Source organism: Talpa europaea (assembly GCF_964194135.1).
Source record: "Talpa europaea genome assembly, chromosome: 3".
Classification (NCBI taxonomy): domain Eukaryota; kingdom Metazoa; phylum Chordata; class Mammalia; order Eulipotyphla; family Talpidae; genus Talpa; species Talpa europaea.
In genome coordinates this window covers 138,511,767-138,524,704 of record NC_140069.1, presented here as the reverse complement: position 1 = coordinate 138,524,704, position 12,938 = coordinate 138,511,767, and the positions used below count along the sequence as shown (strand labels likewise).

At 42.8% G+C, this 12,938-nt stretch overlaps 1 protein-coding gene across 1 annotated transcript in view; it reads right to left on the bottom strand.

Moving 5' to 3' along the window:
* Positions 1 to 340: 340 nt before the first annotated feature.
* The window catches only part of AGBL3 (AGBL carboxypeptidase 3), a gene marked incomplete at both ends in the record, with an annotated part of 33,903 nt that continues 21,305 nt past the window's right edge, over positions 341 to 12,938 (bottom strand). Inside the window, one exon of the mRNA XM_084230651.1 lies at positions 341 to 481. Coding sequence (XP_084086777.1) covers positions 341 to 481 — 141 coding nt within the window. The remainder of the gene's footprint in view (positions 482 to 12,938) is intronic.

Here is a 12,938-nt window from a genome sequence, read left to right as displayed (position 1 = left end):
GGAGGCTCTTTCGAGCCTCTGTTCCCCTGGGTCCCTCTGGTGACACAGTGGAGCTGTGTAGAGCTTGTTGCTCTTATAAGGCTACTCGTGTCTCCACTTCATTGCTCACACCTACATCCCCAGTGTTTTTGACAGCACCCTCCGCATGACGTCCACACCCTTAGTTCTGAACAAATCAGCTTACTTGGGGAGAACTTCAGAGCTCTGTCTCCCGGGGCAACGCGTCTAAGCCGCTGCAGAGGCGCTGAGGGCAGACACCGTGGTCACTTCCGGAGCTGGTGCCTGAGAGCCTGGTGCTGGGCGGGAGGTAGACTCTGGTCTCTTCAGCTTGCCTCTCCTCTCATAGGACCTCCACCCTGTGCACAAGCTCGGGCAAAGGTGACAGGCTGATTTTCTGAATCTGATGAGCAAGAGTCTTTGCCCTCTGGTTGGGTGGAGGGAGGCCCTGACCGCTCAGCTGGGCTTTCTTGGAACTCAGCGCCTGTGACACAGAGACAGGGGCATGTGGAGGAAGCGTGGACCTCCCTGCAGGGAGGTGCCATAGACAGGGAGCTGGGGTGCGTGACCCTGCATTCATAGCCCCGGCAACCAGTGGGGTAACCCTGAGGCTGACCTGGGGCAAAGAGAGACATGAGTCATGGCTGAGGTGTCATGGACTCTTACTCTTCTGAGATTTACTAGCTTTTCTTGCTTGCTCCTTTATTGCATGTCCTTAGGACAATTTCCGGAGACTTTATGGCATTTTCACTGGGGAGTGGGTGGAGGTGCTTTGCAGGCTGCTGTTCTGGAACCGGATCTCTGCCCCTATTGTTTTTAAAAGGAAAGGTTTTAACTGAGTAAAACCTGAAGACATTTAAATCACAAAGACCGTCAAGGGCAAAGTGACAGATTTCAGAAAATTATAAAACAATAAACAAATGGTTGTAAAATGTCAAGTCCCTGATTTAATCTATGAATTTAGAACTTAGAAAAATACTGATAGGTGTAACAAAGGATATCTACTGGTATTTAGGTTTTTAGTTTTATTAAAGCTATAGAAAATGAATAAAAGTTTATGACAGTAAATATTAAGCTACTTTTACAGATGTCTAATAAAAAACAATGAAATCGTCTTCAAATGGCTCCATTTGGTTTTGTAAATCTTTAATGATGGTTTAAATATGTGATTAATTTGATAAATATATCACAACTATATAATCTAATTGTAGGGGGCCCAATGAAATGGAAAATAATGTAGCATAATTACATTAAAACCATCTGTAGGTAAAAACACCCAGAAATTGTAATTATAGCAAACAGAGGGGGAAAAAACAACAACCAAATCAATTAAGTGGCAGCAGCTGGGGTAAATCTAAATCACTCTGGACAGGAAAAACCAGGTGTGCTGCAGTGAGTGCGGGCATGCTTAGAAATCTGAATTGAACCTGAGGTTGCTCTGATCTGTGACCTATGCAGAACTCTCCTTCCTTGGGGAGCCCCTGGTCAGCCTCAGGATTACCCCACCTGGTTGCCGGAGCTATGAATGCAGGGTCACGCTCCCCCAGCTCCCTGTCTATGGCACCTTCCTGCAGGGAGGTCCACGCTTCCTCCACATGCCCCTCTGCCCTCTTCCTCCACATGTTGCCTCTGCTGTGTGATATATATATATATTTTAAAGATTTATTTATTTATACAAGCACTGGGTACAGTCAGAAGCACGGGAGGGTGAGAGAATTCACCAGAGCCAGAGCGGGGAACAGAACAGACAGGCTGACGAAATACACTGCTAAGGGGAGCAGCAGGAACGGCAGGAGAGGTCTGCGTGCCATGTGGGACCCTCGCAGGCAGGGATCGAACCGGCACTGCAGAGGCTGCGAGCAGCCTCGCAGCCCAGCACTCAACCGCTGCGCCACCAGGGGAGGCCCTGCTGTGTGATCTTAAAGCGATCATCCAGATCACCCATTATTTCCCTCTGAAGTTGTTCGACATTCTTCCTGCGATGTCTCCATTTTTCTTTAGCAGTTATTTGGGGTTAAAAGTGAAGGGGTGACCTGTTCACATTTCTATTAAGTGCCACTGAACGGTGTGCCTTCATGGGACTGACCGCCAAGAAAAGTCACCCAAAAGCTTCATGAACTTGTGGAAACTCTATTCTTTTCACGGATATAATACTTTCTAACCAAAAAAACCATCTGACTAGCTCTTTATTCTCCCTTAAAGTGGAGTGACTCCGACTCACACACACACAGCTCTGCAGCACTTACTGAAGGGACAGGAAAAGGATTTTGTTGCACGCGGTCAGATCGCCCTAGAGTGAGGCTCTGGTGCCAGCTGAACAGGGATTTCTGTGGCAGCACAAAGGCCCCCCAGGGCGGCAGAGTCCTGAAGGTTGGCCTCTGGCTGTCAGTGTCCGTGGACCACAGCTGCCTGCTCCCAGCCCAGCGCGCTGGCCCACTTCTAAAGCAAGTCCCTACGAACCAGGCCAGAGTGCCAGCCAGCGGGGCAGGGCGGTGAGGCCTGGCTGAAGAGAAGGTAACTTCTCTCTGTTCACTGCCATGAACAGAGGAGGCGTCATCACTGAGCTGTCCATGGGGGGAGATACACAAGGCTGACCGCAGCCAGAGGAGACCTGCCTGTGAGCGCTGACCACTGTCCACCTGACACTACACAAACTACAGATTGGAGCACCCCGGGCCATCGCCCACCCCTGCACGCGGGTGTGCTGGGGCAGCCCAATGAGACCTGCGTGGATGACTCACAGCCCAGGTGCCAAGGTGAGGCATCTTCCAATTTCAAGACTCCTTCTCTAGCCTTGAAGTCTGCTCCTGTCCACAAAGATTACAGGGGCCTCCCTTCTGGTAGGGCCCCTGAGCCTGGGTTTGGTCAGGGCAGACACGCTGCGTCAGAGGAATGCAGAGTCCCGCTGACCTGGATTTTGATGACAGGCACCCAGGGGACGTCCAGAGGAGCTATGAGTGTCACATAGTTCAAATATCTTTGGTATAGCCTTGGAATTTGCGTGTAATCCCAGTGTTCCCAGTGACTCACGCACCCAGGCTGCCCTCCTTCCAGCCGAGCCACCGCTGGCGCACAACCATCTTCGTGGAGGGAGTGCACCAGGCTCTCAGCTGGCTGCGCCATCTGTTGTTTCTTTAAACAAAATCTCTAGCAGACTCAGGTCCTGAATCCCCTCTGTCCATCGCCCATGACTTTGCCATAGCAATTCTTTCCACACAGCCTTTGCCCATAGGAGAAAAAGAAAACAGCCAGCAGAGGGTGGCCAGGGAACCCTGGAGGGTGTCAGGATTTGGGTCCCTGGTCCGCTGTGAGCAGGGAGAGTAGAGGCCTTAGCGGGCTTTGGGAGTGAGGTGAGAAAATGGCCAAATGCCTGATGAATTGATAATTGTTTATAACTTATTTATCTGAAAGAGAAATCACCAACGATGATTTTATAGTGTATTTCCGAAAGCAAAGAACTCAGTCATGTTATAGAGGATCTTCGTGGTCCACAGGATACTGACAACCAGGTGACGAGCAAACCTCTAGTGTGCAGAAAGGGCGCAGACACTTCTGGGGTCAAAAGGAAACAGGTGGACCTTCCTCTCTGCTGGGTCCACATGTGTGGATTCAACCAACCAGAGTTATTATTCATAATATTCCGCTTTATCCTTTTTTTTTTCTTTAAAGATCCATCCATCCATTTATACAAGCACTGGGCACAGCCAGAAGGGCGGGAGGGCAAGAGAACCCACCAGAGCCAGAGCGGGGAACAGAACAGGCAGACTGATGAAGTACACTGCTGAGGGGAGCAGAGGGTGGCAGGAGAGGTCTGTGCGCCTTGTGGGACCCTCGCTGGTGGCCGGGGATCGAACCAGCGCTGCAGAGGCTGTGGGCAGCCCTGCAGCCCAGCGCCCAACCGCTGCACCATCGGGGAGGCCCTCCCATTTATCCTTTTAATGTCTATGGGATCAGTATTTCTGGTCTCTCATTTCAGATATTAGTAATTTGTGTCTTCCTTTCTTAGTTAACATTGCTAAAAGTTCATCAATTTTATTGACAGTGGAATATTATTCAGTACTAAAAAGAAGTGAGCTATCAAGCTCTGAAAAGCAGGATAGAACTTATATGCCTATTGCTAAGTGAAACAAGCCAATCTGAAAAGACGATCTACTCTATGATTCCCACCGTGTGATATTCTGGAAAACCACAGCTATGGAATTAGTAAAAAGATCAGTGGTTGCCAATGGTTAAGGAGAAAAGAGGGCTGCAAAGGCAGAGCTTTTTAGAACAGTGAAGCTACTCCGTATGATCTATAATGATGGACCTATGTCCTTACACATTTATCTAGATCCATAGACTAAAAACGCCAAGGGTAAGCACCAATGTAAACCATGGATTTGGGATTATAACAATATATCAATGCAAATGTTTGGCAATGATAATAATGGGGAGACCATGGCTGTGGGGCCCGAAGGGTATATAGGAAATCTCTCTGTCCCTTCTGCTCAATAGTGCTGTGAACTAACCAAATAGTCTACAAAAACCAAAACCAAAACATCATAGTTATATGTTAGCTTTAATATCCCAACGAACTCTCCGTAGCCCTTTTGGCTACTGCAAATATTGTTGAAAAAGCTATTTAGCCTCAGATCATCCTACTTTGTCTTGCTACCAGGACCTAATTATGCTTGTGCCTGTCACTTTAAGGTAGCCCAGCTCCCTCACCGGGATTCTGCTTGGCCTCATCCTGCAGAGGATGCCACGATTGCCCTGTGGTCTAGGCTGCTTGACTGCTTTTTTCACATCCATCTTTGCTTATTTCCCTGACATCCTTGGGACTCCGCACCCTCCACGGGGCATGTCGCCAGTGCTCGGTCTACGAATGGCTGACTGTGAGATGCTCTACTTCCTTCCACAGGATAAATGCCTGGAGCTGTACACCCATCGGCTCTAAAGGAAACTGCGCATTTCTTATATTTTTGCTAAATTTTGATAAGTAAAATGACAATTTGAAACTATGATCTATGCCTTTGCATTTTACTGCTATTTTGTGCCACACCTTTGCTCTGTACAATTAGGATCTTTTAAGACATAGCATTTTCTCTAATGGTGGGAGGTCTACAACTTAGCCATTTACTATGCACTCGTACTCTGTAGCTATGTTAGTCACGGTATTTTTATAGGTGTAATTATACAGCAATCTCGAGTGAAGAAATAGCTTTTATATTACCAACGGTTTCTAGCACACCAAAGATGTAACAGAAATTCAGGAAATGATATTTGCTGAATGATTCATTATTCAAGTGTTTAGTAGGAAGAAAGGTAAAACTCAAGAGACAGTACATGTCACTCTTTCCTCGAGTTCATAGGATGTTTTGTGTGTATACGCTGCATACATCCATCATTTTGGAAGCAATAAAAAGTGCATAGATTTTTTTCTTATCCTGACAAAAATGAAATATTGATACCGACATGTTTTTAAATTTTCTCTGGATTTCTTTTGAAATCTGTGAAACATGGCCCCACTAAGGATGGGGTCTCTAGGGTTTACAGCTTAGCATATGCATACGTGTATGTGGGATGGGGACCGAGGGGCAGGAAGTGCTTTTCTTGTTCTTTTTACTACATAAGCATATGTTATCTTTCATTCACAGTTTTCAAAACAGCATAAAGCCAGATTATTTGTCCTTTGGGAACTTTAAATGGAAAGTGGGTTGTCTACCATCCTTACTTGTAGTTAGATGGGGGATATATGCAGAGAGCTTTGTTGCCTGGATTCTTCGGTTTGCAGACTCTTGCCTTTGACAATATCCACAGGCTCAGCCTTCCATTTGCTGATAAAAGGTTGCATACACTTAGTCTTTCTGGACTTGATTTGAGGGTGTGTTTTCCTTTTCTTGTGCTCTTTGAAAGGTGCCAGACTTTCAAATGACCTCTGGGACTCAGACTTGAGCCATTCTGTAGAACTTACTATAAGATTCCCTTGGTCTATAAAAGGGGGATTTCTGGGCATTGTCCAAGATGTGCAGTATTTCTTTGTATTTGTATTAGTAGCTGACTTTTGTCTAGGAAAGAAATGAAATATGTCAGTTTATGTCCAATATGTACTCTAGATATTTGTGGTCATTGTATAAACAATTGCGTATTTCTCATAAATTATGTTTTTCTGTTGGTGAGCTCATTCTCAAGAGTTTTGCCATTATTTCTATGAGAATGATCTAAATCTTCATGTTGTTATAATTTTTCAGCATTACTCCATCCTGTATTTCTGATCACTCAGAAGATATGTTTATTTGAATACTTTGCTTTGATCTTAACCTCCTTGATTTAAGGTTGCCACTCTGGGTCTCAGTTCTTATTTAGTAATGGCTTTATTTTTATATCTATAAATGAAATCTGGTCTATCCTTTCTTCTTTCCTCTCACTATCAATAAGTCTAAGTAATTCAGGTTAGTTATTTCTAATTCTGGTTGCTCCTTAGGATTATAAGGTTTAAAAACACTCAACAAAATTTAAGTCTGTGGCCTCCCTGGAGGCACAAGTGGTTGAGTGCAGTGCTGTGAATTTGTCTGCAGCCTCTGCAGCGCTGGTTCCATCCGGGCCGGCCGGGGAGATACCCACATGGCGCGGCAGACCTCTCCTGTCTTGCCCGCTGCTCCCCTCAGCAGTGTATTTCAGTAGAATCCGCTGTTGGGCTCCCCACTCTGTCTCTGGTGAATCCTTTCACCCTCCCGCACATTTGGCCTGTACCCCGGTTCTTGTATGTATGAATAAATAAATCTTTAAAAAAAATTTTAAGCCTGGCTATGGTTATACTTTCTTAGTGCATACTCCCTTGATAGATCCAAATAAGTGAATGAATAAGGACTGAACCCTCTCCTAACTAACATTTTCTTATGGATGTGGGCCTTTGCCCCTTTGCCAAATGTCATACAGCTGCCACCATTTTAAAGAGCCTATGTTTATTTCTTAGGATAGTGAATTAATAAAACCTTGTTTCCTTATAAACAAATGTATTAAATAGCTAAGAATGAAAATAAAATGTATTGACTTACCGATACTTGTTTTGGAAGCTGATTTTTGGATTCAGTTTCTGTTTTTTCTGAGTCGTTTGTGCTTTTTTAGTACTTTCCATGATAGGGAACAAATACTGCAATATTTCTTGCGTTTGAGCTATTTTTGTATCCCTGTAGATTCTTTTTTCATCATCTGTCCAATTTACATCAGTCTTCTTACTTTGGAAAGATGCACATTCTTTCATTTTGCTTTTCAAGTCCTGATGTGAATCTGGGGAACAAGCACAAAAATATGTATAGATAAATGAACTGAACTGATTCAATAGCTATTTAGCGAGACTTATGCATCAAGAATTCTATCTAAAAATTCTTACCTCTCTGTAGCTTATGCTTTCATTACAGGGCCAGAAAATAAGTAAACAAATATGTATCAGATAAAGGTAACATTTATGGGCTAAAATAAACCTGTGGAGGGGGATAGTGAGATCATGGGGGAGGGGCTGATTTCTGTTTTATTAAAAAGGAACACCCAGGTGATATTAGTGGCTAAAACAGAATGAACTAAGTGGAATGATAGAAGATATGAGCTCAGTTGAGTAACTTAGACTCTGTTTATATAAGGCCTCATATGAAGTTGTGAGGACTTTGATTTTTTTTTTTTTTTTTGTGGGACCCTCGCAGGTTGCTGGGGATCGAACTGGCACTGGAGAGGCTACAGGCAGCCTCGCAACCCAGTGCTCAACAGCTGCGCCACCAGGGGATGCCCAGGACTTTGATTTTCATTGAGGATGAAATGGGGAGCCGCAGGAAGACTTTGAGCAGAGAAATATCATGTGCTGATACCTGTTTTACCAGCATCATGCTGGATGCTGCACTGAGAACGGCCTGAACAGGGGCAGAGAGGACAAGCAGGGAGACTGCTTAGAAGTGGTGGTAGTGACATGAAGTGCGAGAAAGGGGTGTGTGTGTGTGTGTGTGTGTGTGTGTGTGTGAATACTGGATATATTTCTAATGAGTGAGATGTGCGGGTTAGAGAAGAAAAGAGGAACCAGTGGTAGCTCCAAAGCCTCTGACCCGAGGAAACAGAAGGATGGAGATATGAGGGGAGCTATGGGAAGAACATCTTAGACATTCCTTTTTTATTAGATGCTAAGAATTATTGTTTTATTTGGTTAATTATCATGAGTATAATAAAATTTTTTAAAAAGTGCTCATCAAACTCTGCTCTACAAAATAAAGCCTATTAAAAAGTGTTTATTTCACCCCTTAGAATGACATCTATCAATAAAGTGGAAAATAACAAGTATGGGTGAGGATGTGGAGAGGTTAGAATCTTTGTACACTTTTGGTGGGAATGTTAAGTGGTGCAGCCAGCTATGGGAAATAGTATGGTGGCTCCTCAAAAAACTGAAAACAGAATTATCATAAGATCTAGCAATTCCACTTCGGGTGTATGCCTGACAGAACTGAAGCACAGTCTTGAAGAGAATGTGTATATCCATGTTTAGAGCAGCATTATTCACTATTGCCGAGTGTCCATTAAAGGATGAGTGGATAAGCACAATGTGGTATATCCATACAGTGGAATATCATTCAGCCCTAAAAAGGAAATTGATACCTGCTACAACATAGATGAAGTTTGAGAACATTATGCAAGTGAAATATGCCAGTACCAAAAAAGACAAAGGTTACACTTATCTGACAAATATCTGATTCCATCAGCCCTCTCTCTTTACAAAAGCAGCTCCCATAATCCAGATTTCATAGGATTTGTTAATAAGGATAGACTGAAAGCAAGTATTGTATTTATTAAAATCCTAAACAAACAAAAAACAACCTTCTGTTGGTATCTTTTTCTTCTCATTCCAACTGGGATTTTGTTTGCGCACAGGGCACTTTAAGGCTGTCACTTTGAAACAGTTTCCATACAAATCACTGCTCTTGGGCTGATTTATTTCCTGGCTTGGCTTCTCACTGGTTCCTGCTAATTGTCTTTGATGGTCTTTGTTAAGCCTCTGATTCGCACAGTGGGAGCTGAAAAAAATTGGATACTCTGATTTCAGTGTCAAAGTCAACTATCTAATCAAAGTAATGTAATGCCAGTTATGTTTGTGTATTATACCTCACTGCATGTACGGTATTCCTACTTGGGACTCTCACCAGTCCTGTGACAGAGACAGGATGGCCAATGTTCCCCCATCTTTCATCAGAGGGGAAATGCAAAGAGGATGTTAGGGAGTCTGGGAGGTTAAGTATTTGCTCGAGTTCACGTCTTCTAACTCCAGAACTCTCTTGATTATCTTATCTTGAGATATCATTTGCTTTCTTTCCACAGATGTGATAAAAGACATTTAAAAAAATTAAATCTTAGTTTAAATCAATCAATTCTAGACCCAAGTACAGATATGCCCAAGACGGTTTCTTAACCTAATTTTCTAGATTTTTGGGGGCAGGAGAGTCTATGTATTCCAACAGATACTGCTCCTTTTATTGAGCAGAAACCAAGTTCTTCGAAGAGCACCCAAGGAAGGAAGAAAGGAGACCATGTTTTTCTGGTGTACAAATCCAGGCTACTCTCAAATACTTGCCTACTCCACTGTTCAGACAGTTGTCCACAACATTATTCCTAAGGACGGGGGAAATTTGTTAAGGGGGTGAACGATATAAAAATTAGTGGTTTAGACAAAACTGCGAGTTCATCTATGTTATCCCTGACTTCTTTTTTTATTCCTCTTCAGTTTTTATCCCTATACTACTAGTGCTCCAACTGCTACTACAGGTCGTAAAACATCTGATAGTCACTAATTTTAAAGTGCGAAAGTAATGACCGATGCACAGAAGTAAATGTTTCACTACAGATTTTAAGGGATAGTTTGAAGGATGTCAGAATCCTTCAACATGCATCACATGAGCCTATCTATGGTCAAAACTGAAATAGTCTCAGACACTGTAGAATAGGAGACATCAGAATAGCATTTGTTATTAAAAAAAAGTTGCTATAATTCAAAATTCAGATCTTATAAGACACAGGAAAAGGAGCAAGGTAGTTAGGTAGAACAAATCAAGTGTAGTTTTCTTACCTCAAATATCTTTTCAAAAGCCAAGAAGGAGTCTGTCTAGGCATTTTCACTAAAAAAAAAAAAAAAGAAAGAAAAAAAAAAAGAATATGTCATAACATTTCTGAACTAGATTTTAGAGGAACAAAGCTTAGTTTTTGACAATTATTGCAGTTATATGGCTTGCTTAATTTAATGGCTTAATGGCTTGCTTAAATGAGTTATCAATTAATTGCCATTGTCTCAGCCAGGCATATGAAATATATTATTACATATTTCCCCTGGAAGTCTTTTAATTACACTGTTTCAAGAGAATAGCAAACAGGAGAAATGCCTATCCAGCAACTGTCCAACCATTCAGAACTGAATACATGTGTGTGAGACTCTATGAGGGACATCTACATGTCCACTGAGGAGTCAGAGCATGGCCTTGCCAGATAAAAAAGAAAAGTATATTACTCAATAAATACATATGTACCTGTGTGATTATTTTAACATAAATAGAAAATAGGCATTTATTTGAAATTATTCTGTTAATTGCTTTTCTGTTATGTAAAGGCTATTAAGAAAAACAACAAAAGGACTAATTAACAGTGGCAATTAGTGTTAATTAATAGAACACATTATTATGGGTGAGAATAATAACAATGTATTTATATGCTTTTCAGGTGGCTATACTATTTTACATTCCTATCAACAAATACATGAGGGTTTTCCTTCTTCAGATGCTTGCCAAGACTTAGTGTATCTTTTTTGCTTAACTGATTATAATTTTTAATTTCCTTACATTGCTGTTCATTTTTGTACAATATTTGATTTCTCCCCTCAGATGTAGTCCCCATAAATCTCCCATCATCACATCATCCTCGAACTGTCACCACAGTCCCTTGTGCTCTTTTTCCCTCCCCTGTTTTTACCCCTTTCCCCACCCCCACTCCTCTCTCCCCCCTCCCCGTACATCCCAGATCTATCCTTTGCCTGCAAGTTTTGTCTTTGTGTGTGTGTGTGTGTGTGTGTGTGTGTTGTCTTTTTGTTTAAAGCTCCTAGTGGATGAAATGGCATCACTGTGGTTTTGATTTGCATTTCCCTAATGACTAAGAGGTTGAATATCTTCATGTGCTGATTGGCCATTCTTATATCTTCTTTGGAGATGTTTATTAGATCGCTTGTTCATTTAAAAAAACTGGTTCTTTTTTGTCTTTTTTTTTTTTTTAATAGAGGCATGTTTTATTTATTTATTTATTTATTTATTTTTTTTAAGAGGCATGTATTTATTTATTTATTTGTTTGTTTGTTTTGTTTATACAAGCACTGGGTACAGTGAGAAGCGCGGGAGGGTGAGAGAATTCACCAGAGCCAGAGCGGGGAGCAGAGCAGGCAGAAGGACCGAAGGACACTGCTGAGGGGAGCAGCGGGCGGCAGGAGAGGTCTGCGCGCCATGTGGGACCCTCCTCCGGTGGCCGGGGAACAGCCAGGGATCGAACCGGCGCCGCAGAGGTCGCAGGCAGCTTCGCAACCCAGCGCTCAACCGCTGCGCCACCGGGGAGGCCCCATTTGTTTGTTTGTTTGTTTTATACATGTACTGGGTACAGTCAGAAGCGCGGGAGGGTGAGAGAATTCACCAGAGTGGGGAGCAGAGCAGGCAGAAGGACCGAAGTACACTGCTGAGGGGAGCAGCGGGCAGCAGGAGAGGTCTGCGCGCCATGTGGGACCCTCTTTCGGTGGTGGCTGGGGAGCAGCCAGGGATCGAACCGGTGCCGCAGAGGCTGCGGGCAGCTTCGCAACCCAGCACTCAACCGCTGCGCCACTGGGGAGGCCCCTTTGTCATTGAGTTTTAAGGGTCCTTCATATATTTGAGATACAAGTCACTTAATGGATTCATGGTTCAGAAAGTTTATCCCAGTCTGTGGACATTTTTCACTATCTTGAAGTGATTGATTGTGGAGCAACTGTTTTTAATTTTGTTGAAATCCAATTCATCTTTCTCTTTGAGTCTTTCTTAGATCTTTCCATATCTCTGCTTTGGTTACCTATCTGTTCTTACATGTTGTTATGCTTCTTTTAGACCCCTTAAGCTATTAATCAAAGCTATTTTGAATCTTATGTCTGATAATTAGAAAACTCGTGTTGTACTGGAATCTGGTTCTGATTCTTGCTTTATCTTTACAGAGGTATTTTTCTTGCCTTTTAGAAAGTCTTGTACTTTTTCTTCTCGGAAACCGGATCGTGGGTAACAGCACCTGAGATTGTCAGCCTCTGCTGTGAGGCTCTGTGTTATTCTGACAAGGAGTTGGCCTGTGCTTCATGTTTGCTGTCGTTGCAGTGCCAGAGGCTTGGATTTTCTGTAAGATCTTTATTTTTTTTCTCTACAGTTGTTTTTGGTATTCCTTAAGAACTACTTATCAGCATTTACAGATTTTGGGCATAAACCACTGTTGTTATACTGGCGTCACATTGGCGTGGTGGTAAGGTATGGGAGAAAGGACGCAATCTATAATCTTACTACTAAATTTCAGTCTTTTACTGAATTTGTGTTTCTGGGCTGTGATCCTAACAAGCATTTCATAGCTTTCCTTTCTTCCACACTCAGCGAGACACGAGGGCTAGAGGGGGCTGATTCTGGCAGGGTATGGAGGAGTCATTTTGTGGGCTACACCCACAGCATTCTCCATGACAAAGGCCTACCCTCTAACTACAGCCCTTCACTCATCAGAGCTAAAACTAGAAGTCTTTTTACTGTGTTTTTACATAGCATATCTATGTTTTCTTATAAGAGTAGTTTTAGCTATTAAAGTCCATCACCCATTGGGAATTATTTTTTGTGTAGGGTGTAAAAATGTGTCCAGTTTCATTCTAGTGCATGTGGATATAGTTGTTCCGGTAACAT